The 19,372-nt window shown below is 38.8% G+C and overlaps 1 protein-coding gene and 1 long non-coding RNA gene across 3 annotated transcripts in view; one reads left to right on the plus strand and one right to left on the minus strand.

Annotated features, from left to right (window-relative positions):
• Positions 1–18,392, plus strand: part of LOC138998006 (uncharacterized) — a 37,696-nt gene extending 19,304 nt beyond the window's left edge. The window contains exons 7-9 of the long non-coding RNA XR_011469061.1: positions 170–385; positions 4,762–4,818; positions 17,289–18,392. This is a non-coding gene — a long non-coding RNA (uncharacterized lncRNA). The remainder of the gene's footprint in view (positions 1–169; positions 386–4,761; positions 4,819–17,288) is intronic.
• The window catches only part of ATP2A2 (ATPase sarcoplasmic/endoplasmic reticulum Ca2+ transporting 2), a 60,629-nt gene that overhangs the window by 5,629 nt on the left and 35,628 nt on the right, over positions 1–19,372 (minus strand). For both annotated transcript variants that reach the window (XR_011469060.1, XM_070400015.1), the window contains exons 6-17: positions 15,444–15,524; positions 13,189–13,274; positions 10,882–11,346; positions 6,487–6,575; positions 5,854–5,956; positions 4,912–5,043; positions 4,146–4,268; positions 3,826–4,044; positions 2,690–3,025; positions 2,225–2,445; positions 1,620–1,822; positions 195–280 (exon numbers count right to left, since the gene is read on the minus strand). Coding sequence is in view for 1 of the 2 variants with exons in the window: in XM_070400015.1 (XP_070256116.1) it covers positions 195–280; positions 1,620–1,822; positions 2,225–2,445; positions 2,690–3,025; positions 3,826–4,044; positions 4,146–4,268; positions 4,912–5,043; positions 5,854–5,956; positions 6,487–6,575; positions 10,882–11,346; positions 13,189–13,274; positions 15,444–15,524 (2,144 nt within the window). In the remaining variant the exon portion in view is untranslated. The remainder of the gene's footprint in view (positions 1–194; positions 281–1,619; positions 1,823–2,224; positions 2,446–2,689; positions 3,026–3,825; positions 4,045–4,145; positions 4,269–4,911; positions 5,044–5,853; positions 5,957–6,486; positions 6,576–10,881; positions 11,347–13,188; positions 13,275–15,443; positions 15,525–19,372) is intronic.

Raw genomic sequence — 19,372 nt, forward strand, 5'->3', positions numbered from 1 at the left:
CCAAAACACAGACCCACATAAGACCTCACCCTATTTTCCAGAGAAGCCAGGTCCTTCAGAATAATCTTTAATGCAACTGCAGATTGTTTGAGCCTTAAGATTATCTGACAGGCACCCAAACCACAGAAAGTTTAACAATGTTTGGGCTTATAATACTCTCCACCTAAAGCATAGAAAGGAAGATGGCTACATACCAGCTGGTAGAAGGACACTCTCGGACCGCCGTCAGCAGCAACGAACCACCATGCAGCAGCACCCACAGTAGCAGCGCCAACATAACCTGGGAACAAACATCACGACAACGACACACACGGGGTTTGCAGCCTGCAGCATTCACTGTAGCTGCTGCCTCGTGAGCCATTCACCAGGACAGATGAAAGACAAGGTATGTCAACAATAACTGAAACGCCTGTGCAAAAGCAGCTGGACTGAGGCTTCTGTAAGGAGACGGGTCTGTGGTACAGAAGACCCAGGCAGCCAGAGTTTGTGAGGAACTAGTTCTACTGGTTTGGTAGTAGGACCTTTACCATAGCCATGCCCTTCTCTAGTCCACAGCCAATACACAGTAAGGCTGCAGTTATGTGTTCTACAAAAAAGGCTACACAGTGTAGTAGGACCAGATTACACCATCACGACTTTTAGGCAAACTGATACCATCAGCTGTACACTAATTTATATTAATTTGCTCCATCAAAAGCCTGGAAGGACCGTTATGTGGAAAGGCTATTAGAGCACTCAGTGCAGAACACTGAGCAACAAACGGGGCAATACCTGAAGGCGATTCTGGGAACCATTCCCCCATTACTTTTTAATTCAGCAAGTTTGTTACACAGAAGCAACAAGGGGTAGTGGAAAACACAGGGCCTTGAGAATAAGAGAATGTTCCACTGTGGTAGCATCCACAAAAGATTTCAGTGCACCCACCCTTTTACCCACCTAGTACATCAGTGCAGCAAGGAGCTGGTGCCCAGAGATAAGGCAGCTAGCTATACATGTACTGATGCGGGTATTACCCAGTATAGGAAGAAATACAGAAGGACACAGGGTTGTGCAGTGTGCCATCACTTGAGAAAATAAAGACAAAATCTATTTGCTATAGCTCCTCTGGAAGGGCACCTGAGAGGGGAAATGACTGACCAAGAGCCTGCCCACTCTATGGCAGGGTGTGCTTTTTGAATTTTAAGTCACCTTTCTATGGAGCCCTAGGGAAGTTGTTTAACCTCTTTGGGACTCCCTTTCCTAACCTATGAAATGGGGAAGAGAACCAGCACTTGGGTCAGGAGGATGAAGTCTAAATAGGTGACATTTGGAGAAGAGTCTGACCTGTGGCCAAGCTCCATGCATTTACCAACCACTGCTGATGGGCACACAGGTTGGTCCCTTTTCTCAATGAGGGAAAAGGGTCTTCATTCTTCTTATCTTAGTGATGTAAGGCCTGAGTCGTCCCTATATCCCTTTGTCCATAGGTTAAATCTGAAAACCTCACAAGGATGAAGATGCTAAAACAGGGACTAACTTTACTGTAAATTGAGTAGCAAAATGTGCTGTTAAGGGATGAATTTACAAAATTTTGGCTCACAAACATTTTGTTTATAAATCAACAATGTAAAACTACTCACAGCCAATAGCCAGGTAACGGAAAAAGAGCCACCCACTGATCAGTGGTTCCTTTGGGTTCCGGGGTGGTTTATTCATGATGTCCAGATCAGGAGGGTTGAACCCCAATGCAGTGGCAGGCAGGCCATCTGTCACCAGATTGACCCAGAGGAGCTGTACAGGAATCAGAGCCTCAGGAAATCCAAGGGCTGCTGTCAGGAAAATACTGTTTCCACCCAAGGAAAAAAGAGAAAGATCCCAAATTATTTTTGGTCACTACTCAAATAGCATCACCATGCCCTACTCCTCCATAAAAATTAATGGACAGCAACAATAACTTTTTTGGGGGCAATCATAAAAACATTTATTATACCCAATTTCAAATTACAGTTAACTTTTAGAAGGCCAAGAATTTTAGGTTATTTTATGTCGTTAATTTAAACCCATTTCTATGTGAAGGGCAGCCAGACAGGCCCCTCTTCCTTCACAAGGGCTTCCTTCATCTTGATAGGACCTCCCTCCCACCACATGCTCAGAGACCAAGGCTGCTGCCATAGGAAGAACAAATCTGGAAAACTGGCTACAATTTTAGATAAAGGAACACAAGTGACTTGTCTTATGGACCTACCAGACAACTTCCCCCACGTTTGATGAGATGAGGTAGCGGATGAACTGCTTCATGTTGTTGTAAATTGCCCGCCCCTCCTCCACAGCTGCCACGATGGTGGAGAAGTTGTCATCGGCCAGGATCATCTCGGAGGCAGTTTTAGCCACTGCGGTGCCAGAGCCCATTGCAATGCCGATCTCGGCTTTCTTCAGAGCAGGAGCATCATTCACACCATCTCCAGTCTGAAAGGGAATCCGACATCACTAAGTACTTCCCCTGTGACTGAAGACACTTATTCAGAAGGTACTGACTGTTAGGTCGTAAACTATTCTAGAATCTTCCCTGCATGCAACACATAGCACGCCAACTACTGGTCAACAGAATCCTAGAGAGCCCAGATCATGATAAAAACCAAGAAATTCCAAGTCTGGGAATTATTACTAAAAATTCAATGGTCAAAATTTGTACATGTCCAAAGATACTCACCATAGCTGTAATCTCATCAAGAGACTGAAGGAATTCTACGATTTTAGACTTGTGGGAAGGCTCAACTCGAGCGAAACAGCGGGCATTCAAGCAGGCATCTCTCTGTTCTGACAGACTGAGCTCGTCAAACTCCCGACCTGTAAAAGCCTTTAACGTCACATCCTCGTCTTGCGTAAAGATGCCAATGCGACGACAGATGGCCACAGCGGTGCCCTTGTTGTCCCCCGTGATCATGATGACCCGGATGCCTGCCTGCCGGCACAGCTTCACAGAAGAGGCCACTTCAATTCTCGGAGGGTCCAGCATTCCCACACAGCCAACGAAAGTCAAATTGGTCTGCACAAAAGAATCACCTTAGCTTGAAACAGGAAGATCTGTTTTTCCCCTAATGAGAAACAGGGCTCCTTATACATTACAGAGCAAATGTTTCTTCTGCATTTTCTTATGCTAAAGCCTGTACCTTTGACTCGTATCTAAGATTAATTTTCACACTCTAGAGATATAAATCCAATGAAGAATAGTATTAATTCCAATTAATAGGAAACGATTAAATACATCGCTACATTCTTGTTATCAAATCATTCCTTAACTTTCACGACAACAATATTCTGAAATGAGGGGAAAAAAACATTCTGTGGAATAAGCATTGCTATTTTGGCCACTTTAGTGCCCCATAGTACCAAAGCTTGTTCCTTTCATTCAATGCACCAGAAAGTAGGAGTCCTCAACATGGATATTTTGACCTTTCGATAACTAATGAATGTTTTTATTAAAAAGGCATGCTCTCCCTCCAAGGAGCATGCCCTTGCCATTCCCTTCCCCCTCTCTTTCCCAGCAAGTAAAAAAACATTCCCAATTTTTAAAATACCTTAATTTACATGTGAGTTGCGAAATAGGTTTTACAAGTTTGTTATCAAGTCTTGATAATTCTACTTTGTAAGTAAAAGACTTGTATTAAATTGTTAACTATATATGTTTGAAGCAGCAACCTAAATTATAATAGTGATGTATTTGGCTGGCAGAAAAATAACCACACCTCTTTCTTGGCAAGACTCATTTGACCTTTTACCAAAGGAGTGCTGTTTAAACACAATGAATGTGCAGGGTGTGGGTGAAGAAACTTTTCATTAGCTAACCTCATATTTAATAAAGTTGGCAGAGTCCTCAAGCTTCATTTCTTCTCTTCTCAGTGGGTTGTCATGAGTGGCCAGAGCCAGGCATCGCAGTGTGTCGCTGCCACTACCCCAATCCCGAATGACAGACATGATCTTCTGCTTAACTCCAGGGGTCATAGGCACTTTTGTACTTCCAACTCGAATGTGGGTGCACCTGTCAATGACACCTTCAGGAGCACCCTGGAAATACGTTACAGATTTAGGTCAACAAATTTATTTACTGGCTCATCCGGGATCCTAATCCTAGCAAGAACATCTCAATTGCAATCTGCTGTACTTGCCTTCACGAACATTTTGCTCATTGACGTCCGGCTTGGCTTGTTTGGTGTACAATAAACCGACATTGATTTTCTATCGCGTGAAAACTCTAGAGTAAATTCTTTTTTCATCAACTGTTTAATGACCTATGAAGAAAACATATATAAAATACTATTGGATGATTTCTGTAAATTTTTCACTTGTTCAACAAATATTCATTCAGCACCCATTTTCTGACAGGCACTGGGGACAGATAGAAAATTGATGTTTCTCTCTCTCCCCCTTCTCTAAAATCAATTAAATAAAATTTAAAAAGTAAAAAATAATTAGTTTGCATCTTCCTTTTCTTGTCATGTCCAGGTCAGGTTTTGGTATCAAATGAGATGAGAAGCGTTTCCTTATACTTTTTCTCAAAGTTAGTATTTCTTAAGTGTCTGACAGAATTCGGGCTGGAGAATCTGGGGGGGGAGGGGGGGGGTTTATTTTGAATTATATTTAACAGGTCCAGGATTTTCATTTTTCTTGTGTTAGTTTTAGACAGTTGTGTTCATTCACAGCACTGTGGGAAAAGGCAGACCTTATGGGCACAGATGGTTGCATGTGGAAATTATCTATTGATTATACTTTTATTTTCTTCAGTCAGACCATTTTACCTGAAAGTGAATATGGGAAAGAAGATATTGCAAGCTTGAGGAGGTAAGAGAGATAATTACTTGCCTACAATAAGAGAGTAAATACGTGGTATAAGTGATGGGCAGCATGAATAATATACCAAGTTCTAACACTGACCGAGTTGCAGGCATTCGCTCGTTCTACTTTAGAAAGACCCTTCAATTCAGTATCAAATACATTCATCTTCTCTACCAGGCAGGTGAGAGCAGTCTCTGTAGCTTCTCCAACTTTTTCATACGCACCCTTTGCCTGTATTGGTAAAAGACATAGAAAGTACAAAAAGGGAAAGTAGTAAACAAGTAATTTGTCTTTAATACAATGGGATTTAATACAATGGAGATTTTTCCATATGAGGACAACCTGTCCTCCACTACATCATTATTCTGTGGGCCACTTTCATCCTACTCTGAAGCACATGTTCCAGATAATTAAAAATATAACTCAAAGCAAAGGTGTGCATCTTATCTTATTCTATTAATTAGGTTTTTCATTTTCCTTAACGATAAGAAGCCACTAGTTACAGTATTAACTCATATAAAGTTTTCAAATAGTATTTGTAATTCCATGTCATTACTTATCTACAGAGTTTATATTATTTCCAATGGCTTGCCTTTTAGAAACCAAAGGATTTATCTCACTATTTATAATTCAGGTTTTCTGATAGTTATCAAAACAACCCTTTAAACCTCAGCTTGTCTAATGGATAGAACACTACCATCTTAAAAAGTGAGATCAACACCCTATACGTTCAGGAAAACATTTTCTAGCCTGGGTTTTATTCATTTATAGCACAAACTATTAACAGATGAGAACATCATGTACACAAAAACTCTTGGTTAAGTAACTGCAATGCTCAGTCACAGGATATATGAAAGGCTCTCAGCTTTCTTTGGCTCAGTCATGCGGACTCTGATAGAGATAGAATCTTGAATGGAAAGGGAAATAAAATCAGGAACCCTTACTTTCGAAAGGGAGGAAGGAAGGCTGGATTTTCATCCACCCACCCCACCCTTGACTAGGAACAGTCAGGTCTAGTTTCTCATTTCTGAGGAGCCTTACCTCATTGTAATCCAAAGCAGAGTCATTACAAAGGGCACAAATTGTTGCCAGTTCTACAAGACCATCATATTGATGACATTTCACTGGTTTATCATCTTTATACCTGTCAAAAGAAAAAACACTCCTAGAGCACAGTGTAGTTATCTCTGTTGACCTTTTATTTTCTTAGTTCATGAAATTCCTCCACCACTGGTACCAATAAAGAACAAACAAACCCCACTTAAAAATTTAGGCTTCAAATGGGAGCTCAATAAGATAAAATAAATAGGTCATTGGCTTATAACTTGTGTTTTCTCTTTCAAAGTGTACATAAATTGCCCTGGCCGGGTAGTTCAGTTGGTTAGAGCATCGTCCCGATATACCAAGGTTGTGGGTTCAATCCCCAGTCAGGGCAAATAACAAGCAGCAACCAATGAGTGTGTAAAATCAGTGTGTTTTTTTTTCTCTCTCTGAAATAAAAATAACAAAAACTGGGTAAAGATATTTTTTTAAGTGTACAAAAATGTTCTACTCTAATAACTGATGCCACGAGCCACGTTCAGCAAGCTATCAACTTTTCTAGACATACTGCAAGTCTATACAAGTACCAAATTGGCATAAAGGATCCTTTAACTGATAGGAGGGTTTACTCACACTTCTCCAACAGGTGCATATGTTGATCCACTTATGGTAAATTCATTCAGGGAACAAGCATCACCTTCAACTTTGTCCAGAATGAACATCTATAGAAAGAAAAAAAGCACTATTTAAAAGGTACAAAAAATGCTAGAAAAAAAACACACATACTCTTTGCTAAGACAAAAAATCTTTAAGAAAGCAATTTTAATGAAACTAACTGAACATCACAAGTATTGTCCCTTATTCCAACTAGAGACAGTTTAAGATGGCCTCCCTCACCCATCTAACAATCTGAGAAACAGCATCACTGAGGTGCTGAATAAAAAAATAGTAAGCAGCAGTGACACCAAAGACACCCCACATGAAACCTGAGTTACAAGGACCAGGGGTCAACAGGGCTCTAGAATGCTCAGAATTCCAAATGGCTGGCTGAGAAGGTGTGTATTAGGTAATCCTGCCTTAGAGCTAAGAATAAAAGCTTGTGAAGAAAACACATTTCAGAGTTGCATCAACATTCCCTAAGTAAAATAAGACAAATTGTTTCTCTACTCCTTTCCACTTATTTTTATATGGTAATAGCTCATTTTCCATGAAGCTGCATAATTATATGTGTACAGTAAGGAGCCTGCAGAGCTGAATGAACTTATGTTACCAAGACAATACAGAGAGAAGCATACTTAGGAAAGAATTCTTAATCATATAGATTAGTAAGGTGACAAAGGCTAGTTTCTCTTTTCTAAAAATGTTTTACTCATTTTTAGAGACAGGGGAAGGAAGAAGGGGAGAGAAAGAGAAACATTGAACATCAATTGGCTGCTGCCTGCATGGACCCTCACCAGGGATAGAGCTTGAAACCTGGGCATGTGCCAACAGGGAATCGAACCAGCAACCTTTAGGTTCATGGACAACGCCCAACCAACTGAGCCACACCAGCCAGGGCCTAAAGCTAGTTTCTTAAAGTTGAGGTTTTAAAAATTTGCTTTCAGAAGCCCAGTTTGGAAGACTAAGATTCAGATAGGTGTTTTCATTGCAGATTGAAACTGTAAAACCTCTAAAAAAAACCAAACAAACAAAAAACGGAGGGGTGAGGGGGGACAAAAACACACAAAGTGATACTTCAACTATATCATGCCAAAATATTTCTGAAATATGAACAAGAATATGATCAAACCAGTTCCGATAAGGAACTGTAAACTCACTGAAAAGAGAATCATGTCATGCTTTTTATGTATGTATGTTAATCCTCACATGCGGATATTTTTCCCCATTGATTTTTAGAGTGGAAAGGAGGGAGGGAGGAGAGAAACATGAATGTGAGACACATTGATTGGTTGCCTCCCACCCTGACAGGGCCAGGGATCCAGTCTGCAACCTAGGTATGTGCCCTTGACTGCGAATTGAACCCATGACGTGTTGATTTAAAAAAAAATTTTTTTTTTGCCTTAGAAGATTTGCTTGTTATGTAGCACATTTACATTTCAAAAAACTTCATTTCAAAAATACATTAAGAATTAAATCAACCTTGGAACTGAACTAAAACCATGAGTAAAACATACAAATCAAAAGTATATAATTAGAGTTAAACCTGTTGAGGACTCCTGATAAAAGGCTTTAGTTCAAACACACATATCAGCATTTCAAATGAGGAAGATTCGTTTCCAGGGTCACATGCAGCAAGGTCAAAAAATTTTTTAAGCAGATAAACACCTAAAAAAGGCTCTTTCCGAAGATGTTTGACATTTTATAGAATAGGAAACAAAGGACCAAACTGGTTAAAGGATGTGCTCAAGGTTACACAATTATTGAGTGGAAGAGAGAGGATCAGGTTTAACTACCTGTCTTTCCTATAGAAAATCCAACTCACCCCCTCCGTATTAAAAGTTGTGTGACCCTCAGACATGTCACACCTTCTCGGAGCCTTAGTTTTCTTTTCTTTTTTTAAAATATATTTTTATTCATTCCAGAGAGGAAGGGAGAGGGATAGAAACATCAATGATGAGAGAGAATCATTGATTGGCTACCTCCTGCATGCCCCCCACTGGGGATCAAGCCCACAACCTGGGCATGTGCCGTTGACCAGAATTGAAGGTCAGTTTGCAGGCCAACGCTCTATCCACTGAGCTAACCCGGCTAGGGCAGTTTTCTAACCTCTTGAACAGAATTCCCATGATTCAAATCAAGTCACAAGTGAAAAATACAGTAAATGCACTAAGCAACAGCAAAGCACGTTGGCAGTACTATTATTAAACACTGCCATTTCTTTAACGATACTGTTTATAAAAAGTGAAACTCTGGGTCTATACCAGTCCAAAATAGTCTAAGACATTCAGAATTCTGCTGCCTGTTAACTCAATCTAAATGCCCTTTGGTATTTGAGATTTTAAGCAAGTAAACCATTTAGGAACTGCATGATGAAAGTATTCCTGTCAAGGGTAGTTATGCAATCCACTGCAAGAAACCTCCTTATAGAATACTGATTAGCGCCAGTTTTTTGTGCTGAGGTAGAACAGAACAAAGAGGCAGGCTGTTTCTTTAATAGAAGAAAACATTTTAAATCACTTAAGGGAAAATAAAAGCACCAAAAAAAATTTATTATGGACTCTATTTTATACTTAGTTTGAAATCTGATTTGCTGCCAAAACTTTAAAACCAAAAAAATTTAAAGGTTACAATTGCACATTGCTTATTTTTATGGATAGAAAGGTCTATTCTGAGGAATCTAAAGCTTTCAGGCTAAGTTTAAAGTTTGCTGGGGGGAATACTAAACAGGTACATGAAATTTCTTTTCTCTCCCCCAAATAATCAGCTTTTAGCCAACTTGCTTTTAGCCTATTTGTCCAAACTTTTCTGGTTCCAAGGATCGAGAACTTAGGTAGCTCAAACTCTGCATCTACTAGGGGAACTCCAAACTAGGAGGCTTACCACTTGAGAGACAGAACATCTCAATCTGTTTTAAACACCTGCCCATTCATTCTAAATCTGGGTTTGGACTTCAGAAAGAGTTGGGGATATCTGTATCTAAAAATCATCATCAATTTAAATTTGGAGCGGGCTCGATGCCCAGTAGGGGGCGTGCAGGAGGCAGCCGGACCATGACTCTCTCTCATGGATGTTTCTCTCACTCTCTCCCTCTCTGAAATCAATAAAAATATTAAAAAAATAAAATAAATTTGGCAAGATAAAGATTCAGAGGGTTTAACTGTATTAAAACAAAAACAATTTCCAATGATAAATGTTTTTCAAAACCTGGACATAAGACCAAGAGGACGACCACATGTCCTTCCTTTCAGTGTCACTCAGAGGCATTACCTAATGGGTCCACTCAAAGATTCCTTGTTTTAGAAAAATTAAGTGTTTCACTAAGCTATTTATTAATTAAGGCCTCATATTATGTAAAGTTGTGGATTTGTGGCCTGAAGAAAATATAACCTAGTAGTTTTATTGCCCCATAGAAAACCAGCACTTCCTCAAATGCTCTTGGTAAATCGTTTGGCCATCTTAATGATTCCTTCATTAATTAACAAGCCAGGCAGAATCTTTGACATGTGTCCACTAAATATTTGTCTTTTGGAAAATTATACTTTCACTTCTACAAAATTGTTTACATAAAATTTATGGGGACTGAATTATATGAAAGAATTTCATTCAGCCATATCATTATATTTCTTTAGTTCTTATTTTCCTAAGAGCAGGTTTGAACAATTTTTTTTACCCAAGTGATGGTGAGACAACCTAAAAAAGGAAGGATAAAAGAGAACAGTCAATGAAAGGCAATTATTTACTTTTCAAGAAGTAAGCCTGTCTCATTCAATGTGTGATGGAAATATCAATTAGAATTTTAAGTAGGTAGCCCTAACCGGCTTGGCTCAGTGGATAGAGGGTCCTGGGTTTGATTCCGGCCAAGGGCACATGCCTGGGTTGCAGCTCGATCCCCAGTGGGGGGGTGTGCAGGAGGCAGCCAATCAATGATTCTCATCATTGATGTTTCTATCTCTCCTTCTCTCTTCCTCTCTGCAATCAATAAATTTTTTTTTTAAAAAGAATTTTAAGTAGGTAGGTAACTAGCTACTTTATAGAATGTTCTTCCTTTGAAGCTTATCTGTTAACATACATATACTTAAGGACAGAGGAGCAGGGAAATAAATTGACTATTAGACTGCCTATAGTTATTTTTCAATACAAGTACATCAACCATACAGATATATCCTTTATTTCATGAAATAGTTTTAGAAATTAAATGATTAATTTCCTCTGAAGTATTAGAAATCACCTTGGGCTCACATAACCCAATCTGTTTAAAGCACATAAAAAAGGTATCAAGTTATAAATAAAAATTTGATGGCACGGGGGACATATTCTTAGGATGAATAAACAATTAACAGGAATGGTTCTTAAATTACTCCCACTTACCCTGCAGACTGACATCTGGTTTGTTGTAAGTGTACCAGTCTTGTCTGAGCAGATCACAGAAGTACAGCCAAGGGTTTCCACGGAAGGGAGGCTTCGAACAATGGCATTTTTCTTTGCCATTCTGCGAGTTCCGAGGGCCAGGCAGGTGGTGATGACAGCAGGCAAGCCTTCAGGAATGGCTGCTACAGCCAGGGCCACTGCGATTTTAAAGTAGTAAATAGCACCTCTGATCCAGGAGCCTCCGTGAACTGGGTCATTGAAGTGCCCAATGTTTATTATCCAAACTGCGATGCAAATAAGGGAGATGACTTTGGAAAGCTGTTCCCCAAACTCATCTAGTTTTTGCTGGAGGGGTGTTCTCTCCTGTTCTGTTGCCACCATTTCATCCCGGATCTTGCCAATTTCAGTGAAAACTCCAGTTGCCACCACCACTCCCATGGCTTTGCCAGCAGCAATGTTTGTACCCTAGGACAGAAACAGAGAAGAATTGGGTTACAACATTAACAACATTCCCAACTTAAATGCTGACTAGTAAACTCAGATTCATGTGGATCTTGACTAGAGAACCAGCCATCCAACTCTGACAATGAGCAGTAACTCATGCAGCAGTGATACATTTCTCCCTGATGCTCATTTCATGTGGTCCCTTCTCCCCAGAGCAGCTCTACACTGACCCACCTCGATCTCTATTCACAACACTGAACCTGGCTTGCAGACTAGCTTTGGGCTGGAGCAGGGCTCTAACCCCTCTGAGTTCTCAATTATTTCAAACTCCATATAGTTCTAAACCCTAAGCATTCTCCACCTCTGGCTCCAACTCAACCACCCCTACCTTCACCACCAATTATAAGGGCAACCATTACCATGCCTACCTTGACAACTTCCACTCCACACTGGCATTCCAAAATCAGTGAACTCAAGTATGAGAGCTGTCTCCCCACCCCACTAAATTCCTAGTGTTGGAATGATACAGCTCCATTATTTTCATTGTAACTCAAGAGTACTTTACTTACTTTGGGTGTTTAAGCTCCCATACGAACACACAAAAGCCTACCACTTGAAACAGTATTTCAAATTCCAAACAAACTCTATAAATTTCCCAACTTTTTATTTTGGGAAAAAAAAAATATTTTTTTCTTTTTAAGAAAGAGTGAAGGGTGGGGGAGACAGAGCGAGAGAAACATCGATGTGAGAGAAGCACAGCGATTGGCTGCTTCCCTCACATCCCGACCAGGGCTGGGTTAGAGCAGGGGTGGGCAAACTTTTTGACTCGAGGGCCACAATGGGTTCTTAAACTGGACCGGAGGGCCGGAACAAAAGCATGGATGGAGTGTTTGGTGAACTAATATAAATTCAAAGTAAACATCATTACATAAAAGGGTACGGTCTTTTTTTTTTTTTTTTTTTTAGTTTTATTCATTTCAAACGGGTGCGGGCCGTAGTTTGCCCACGGCTGGGTTAGAGCCTACAACCAAGGTACATGCCCCTAACTGGAATTGAACCTAAGACCCTTCAGTCCGAGGGCCAATGCTCTATCCACTAAGCCAACCTGACTAGGGCTATTTTGAAAATATTTAGCAGAAAAACTGAAATAATACAATGAACAGCCATTTGACTTTTCACCCAAACTCACTCATTATTAATGGTTGCCACATTTGTTTCTCTCTAAACACACACCTTTTTATTGTGAATTCATACCGATACCATTTACATAATCTTTAAAAACATCCTTTTTATTGTCTTTTCCAAATAAATCTACTTTTCTACTAGGTTTAAAGATAAAGAGTTTAAAGATATCTGACCTGATCTTTTAATTTTAATTCTCAAAAACTTGCTAGTTTAGTTCCGGCTGGTGTGGCTCAGTTGGTGAGTGTCATCCCGTGCACCGAAGGGTGGCAGGTTCAATTCCTGGTCTGGGCACATAACCAGGTTGTGGGTTCAAACCCTGGTCAGGGTGCATATGGGAAGTAACCAATAGATGTCTCTCTCCCTCCCTTACTCTCTCTCTAGAATAAATGAAAAACATATTCTCAGGTGAGAATTGAAAAAAGTCTTGCCAATTAAAACAAGATAGCTAGGTCACATATCCCACCATTACATATTCTTGATTTTTTTCTGACAGCTGAGATTGACCACAAAGACTGTGATTATGCTTTGGAATAATAGCCAACAATTTCTAAAATATGACCACTGAAGGTAGGCAGTGGGAAAAAAATAACATCAGTAGACTTAAAACTCTGAGAATGTCTTAAAAATAAACAAAAAAAGACTCAAAGAAACGAATGAAAAAATTGATAAAGTACTTACAGAAAAGAGCATGTTCTTCTTATCTTGGTTGACAGCCCGTGGGTCAGGGACGGGGTCAGTGTGCTTGATGACAGAGACAGATTCACCTAAGCATGTGGAGACACAGAGGGATGGTTAGATCTGTACAATCCACGCCTGGAACCTGGGAACCCTCACCCACTCCTGCCACTGCCTCTCTCAAGAAAAGGGATAAAAGGCCCAATTCATTCAAACGAGGTAAACTAGTAAAACTTAGTAATAGAAATTAATTTCAGAGCAATGTCAGGATTAAAATATATATCATTTCAAAATAAAGGAAGTGAATTTTGAAGTAAAATCCCAGCCAATGACCTTTATTTTCTGGAGTTATATACACACACTCCAATACCTTTTTTTTTTTTTTTAAAGGTGAAAGTATATTTACTTTTAGTGGATTGAGCGAACTGTAGATACATTATGAATAATGAGGATCATCCACTGGGAAACCTATTGTTGTTCAGTAATGTCAGAGATGAGAAGGGAAAACACTTTTTAAGAAATATTTGCATGTACTAAACCAGAGTGTTGTATTTCAATAAAATAAAGCTGAAAAATAGCAATCAGCAGTTGCAATAAAAAAGCACAAGGTAGCCCTCGGCAGTGTGCTCAGTGGTTAGAGTATCAGCCCACACACCAAAGGGTCATGGGTTCAATTCCCAGTAGGGGACATGTACTTGGATTGTAGGTTCAATCCCCGATGGGGTTGGGGCATGTGCAGGAGGCAACCGGTAGATGTGTCTCTCTCCCCGTCCCGCCCTCCTTTCCACTCTCTCTAAAAATCAATGGGAAAAATATCCTGGGGCGAGGATTAAAAAAAAAAAAAAAAAAAGCACAAATGTCTTGCTGAATTTGGTTTCAGCTTTACTTAATAGTACTTATATATAATCAGGTTCCATTTGAGTGAAATATATCTCCAATTGTTCATTCAAATGTCAGGTATTAAACTTCACATCAATATTTGATTTTAAAAAAAATCTGATTCCTAACCTAGCCTAAAACTATAGTGTAAGTATTCAACAAAAAATTACATTCAAGAAAGTATGATGTTTTAAAATGATAATTATTTCTGTAGGCACACTATGAGAACTTCATACATACAACCTAATTTCCCAACATTTTATGGCTTAATCAGCTTCCAGCTTGTTGCTGCTAATAGAAGTTTTAGTAGTTAAGCTATTCATAAAGAAACAAAAAATACAGAACCCAGTTTACTTACATCACCACTTCTATGACATCAGTTGCTTTTCAAAACCGATCATCAGATAAATCTTGATAATCTTTGGATTTTATATTTATTCTCTATTTAATTCAGGTTAGCATTGTGTTTAAGTTAATCTTCTAACCACCTCACTTCCGGTTAATATGCCCTCCACCCTCCTCTGTGTCTTTAGCAAACAAAAATGGGAAAGTGTTCAAAACAATCCCAAATCTAAGTGTGCAAACTAGGCTGTAAAACATTCACTATTTTGGGGGTGCTAACTTCTGTTAATTGTACATTTGATTATTGTAAAGTATGTTAGATGCTAGATTAGCATTCATAGAATGAAAAAAAAATTATACTTCTAGAGCCCTTTTTACCAGCCTGGAAAAAGAAGACTAAATAAATAATTGAGCCCTAGCTAATTTGGCTCAATAGATAAAGCGTCGGCCTGCGGACCAAAGGGTCTCGGGTTCAATTCCAATCAAGGGCATGTACCTTGGTTGCAGGCTCCTCCCTGGCCTGGGTTGAGGCTCATGCAGGAGGCAACCAATCGATGTGTTTCTCTTACATCGATGTTTCTCTCTCTTTCCTTCTCTCCCCCACTCTCCCTAAAAATCAATGGAAAAAATATCCTCAGGTGAGGATTAACAACAACAAAATAAAAGTAATTGAACCACTTTCCACAAAACAGACAACACTTCTACTGTAAGATTAACCTCTGTTAATGAGAGAATTTGTAACCTTTTAAAAACAATAAAAACATTATGGTGATTTTTGGTGAAAACTAATTTTTTATAAAATTAAAAGATAGAGGCCTTATAAGATGAAAGCCAAGTTAGTTTTGTTTTTTTTAAATCATACCTTTAAGCCCCATATATTGGCAACAAGTCTAACAGATAAAGCTTTAAGAAATAAATTGCTTAATGAGAATTAAGATAGGATATCATAAAGTAAGAGTGGGGCAAGAGTTGACGCTATTAGCATGGTATCTGAGAGGCATCAGAAATTCAATGGCCTTCGAATACATGACACTTACCTGTGAGAATCGACTGATCAACTCTTAGAGTAGTAGATTTGATGGAAGTTAACCTTATATCAGCAGGAACTTTGTCACCAACTAATTGAGGAGAAAAAAAGCAGCTAAAATAAGCAACCTTTGCAATCATGTTACATAGAGATAAATGTCTCTAAACGCAATTTTTAAAGGAAATAGCCTGTATACAGCACAAATATATAAAAATCTGTTAAAATAAGCAAGATAGTTTACTTATCCTAGGGTAAATAAAAACATCTGCTGATAAATATAAGATTTGAATTACACAAGAAGGAAAAGAATAAACAGTGCCCAGAACTGTGTTCAAAATACTGGACTGCACATCAGTATCAAAGCAACTGAACAATAAAAATAAACGCACAACAGCTTTCCCTGACTTTCTGAAAGGTAACTAAGGTAGTTTTGGAGGTCTTACACAAGGACAGTAAAAAAATTAGACTAAGTAAGTACAGTAGCCTCTAGATCTGCATATGGTAAAGTCCAATATTCATTTTCCAGATTTACCCCACACATTGAATTGTAACTGTCACTGGTTATATGCAATCTGCCAAAATAGCCATTCTGTCCAAGAAGATTTATTGCATTTGTTAAACCTTAAACTTAGTTGTCCCGTTTACTACACATCCCCCCCCCCCCCCCCCTGCACCCCCCTGCTTCCCGCCGCCCTGCATTTCAGAGTTTTTACATTCAGGGAGAGTATAATTTGCTTTTTAAATTCCAGTTCAGCCCTAACCGGTTTGGCTCAGTGGATAGAGCGTCGGCCTGCAGACTGAAAAGTCCTAGGTTCGATTCCGGTCAAGGGCATGTACCTTGGTTGCAGTCACATCCCCAGTTGGGGGTGTGCAGGAGGCAGCTGATCGATGTTTCTCTCTCATCGATGTTTCTACCTCTCTATCCCTTTCCCTTCCTCTCTGTGAAAAATCAATAAAATATATTTAAGAAAAAAAGAATGAGTTAGTAAAACTCTAAAAAAATAAATAAATAAATAAACTCCGGTTGATAAAACAACCCTAGGGCCCAGGTAGGAAATGTGGTCACAAGGCAGCACAAAGACTGCCAACATATAATCTCAAGAGGCAAAGATCATCCTTGCATTTGACTGCAGGGACACATTAAGTTCAGGTAAAATTGCTGCTGGAAATGCTTATGCAACAAATAGCAATATTCAAACTGAATAAGCCAGAACCTTTCATTTTAATATACTTCTGTTCATGCTATAAAAAGTAACCATATCCTAAACCTCAGTGACCGTTAACAGCTAAAATGCCCCATCAAGATGAAAATTTTAAACCAACATAAACATTTTTTTGTGTGTTACTTCTTGTTATCGTAATTAATTTTATCCTGTATGACCCTGAACATGAAAAGAATATGAGTTCAATGATGAGCATATGATCCTAATGGAAAATTTACTTGAAAATGTTCCTTTGAGATCTGTGGAAATTTACATCACAATCTTATGTAAACAATTTCATATGAGAGCCCTAGCTCTTATTCTCATAAATCTGTCACATTTAAGGCTGGCAAATCTAATATTCAAATTGAGGATAAACAAGAGGACCCAAAAGTACAAGGTAGTACTTTGTTTCAGTGGAAGCTCAAAGAATTTGAAATGGATGGAAAATGTAGTTTTAAGGCAATGAATCCCAAGGTTAAATTTTTATTTTGGGTAACTCGGTCAACATATTAAGCTATTAGTTTAAGGTGGATTCAACATTATATACTAGGTGTACTAGTTAATAATGTGGATTTTTTTCAATAGATGGAGTTACACATATGTTGATATATATGCAATTTGATATGTATGCTATTTTGTTGTATTGACAGCAAGCTTCAAAACTTCATATGTCAAATTTGCTGAAGGTGTTAACATCTTATTTTTACACTTAAAAATGTTGAATTTCGTGACAAAAACAAGAGCATTTGTGGGAAGTTTTAATTCATTACTTTATTGTGAAAAGTTATCGTATACTTTGGGAAATTTATGGTGAACATGCTCCATCTCAAGATACTTGTGAATGCTGGTTTAAACGCTTTAAAAGTGATGATTTCGATGTGAAAGACAATGTCCAGGTGAACCGAAAAAGTTTGAAGATCAACAAATTACAAGCATTACTGGATGAAAATGCGTGTCAAACTCAGAAACAACTTGAAGATTAAACGCTGCTCAGTAAACAATTTCCGATCATTTACAAGCAATGGGAAAGATTTTAAAGGAAGGAAAATGGGTGCCACATCAACTGAACGAAAGACAAATGGAAAACTGAAAAGTCATCAGTAAAATGTTGCTTCAACGGCACGAAAGAAAGTCTTTTTTTTCATTGAATTGTGACTGGTGATAAAAAGTGGATTTATTTTGAGAATCCCAAATGCACAAAATCATGGGTTGATCCAGGTCAACCATCAACATCAACTGCAAGGCCAAATCACTTCGGAAAGAAGACAATGCTGTGTTTGGTGGGATCAGGAAGGTGTGGTGTATTATGAGCTTCTAAATCTAAAACCAGGTGAAACTTAATACTGATTGCTACCAACAAATAATCAATTTGAACCATGCTTTGATTGTGAAACAACCAGAATGTGCCAGAAGACAGGGCAAAGTAATTTTGCTTCATGATGACGCACCATCACACACACTTCAAAACCAGTTAAAGACACGTTAAAAGATCTTGCCTGGAAGTACTAACCCACCCGCTGCATTCACCAGACCTTGCTCCTTCAGATTACCACTTGTTCTTATCAATGGCACATGCACTTTCTGAGCAGCACTTCAAAACGTACGAAGAAGTGCAAAAATTGGGTCTCTGAATGGTTTGCCTCAAAACAAGAAAAGTTCTATTGGGGTGGTATCCACAATTACCTGAAAGATGGGGGAAATGTGTAGCTAGCAATGAACATTACTTTGAATAAAGCACTTTTGATGTTTCTCTTGAAATTATCGTGTTTTCTTTGATTACAAAATCTGCCATTATTAACCGGTACATCTAGTAGATGCAGCATTAAAAATTATACTTACCCTGGTATTATAAAGAAACCAACCAATCTTCCTCTATAGGTCCATTTTTAAAAAATATATTTTTATTGGTTTCAGAGAGGAAGGGAGAGGGGGAGAGAGAGAGAGAGAAGCATCAATGATGAGAGAGTATCATTGATCAGCTGCCTCCAGCACGCCCCATACTGGGGATCGAGCCCACAACCCGAGCATATGTCCTGACTGGGGATCCAACTGCAACCTCCTGGTTCATAGGTCGAAGCTCAACCGCTGAGCTACGTTGGCCGGGCCTCTCTAGGTCCATTTTAATAACATGAAGGCTGTCTCTTTGTTGCACAGAAATTACACTGATACACATTTAATTGTTGGCCAAATAGCAGGAATGCCTTAAATGTCAAATGCTAGTGAAACAAATGACCTAGGAAGCCCTTAAAAAACTAACCTCTATGCTTCTTCCATCCTACAACAGCCATTCTAAATGGCAGGCAATTAAATATTTAAGAATTAAAAGAAAAAGATGATCTGGGGGCCTTTTATAAACTACAGAACCTCAAGACCTGCTCTTCAAGAGTCTAGTTCAATGCATTTTGTTCGAGGTCCAAGAATCCACATTATAAAAAGTTTTCCAAACACACTATAAAATTAATATAAGAAAACAAAATCAAGTATAACTGGGGTCATAGATCCTATGAAAGGCTTGTTTAAAACAACCTTTACTATGTGCTGTTTTTCATGTGCCAACTATTCCAGTTCTAGGACAAGAAGACCCAAAGCACCCAACACTTGGACAATGTATACCTTACAGTTTTATTTACATTTCTCATTCTGTTGGAAACAGATCTCTTTGTGGACAGGTACTAAAGAAGCATAAATTCAAACTGGTCATAGAAACCTGAAATATTCTAGTATTCTCTTAGCT

Source organism: Myotis yumanensis, unplaced genomic scaffold (assembly GCF_028538775.1).
Source record: "Myotis yumanensis isolate MYYU_CA2020_CCGP unplaced genomic scaffold, mMyoYum1.0.hap1 SCAF_19, whole genome shotgun sequence".
NCBI lineage: Eukaryota > Metazoa > Chordata > Mammalia > Chiroptera > Vespertilionidae > Myotis > Myotis yumanensis.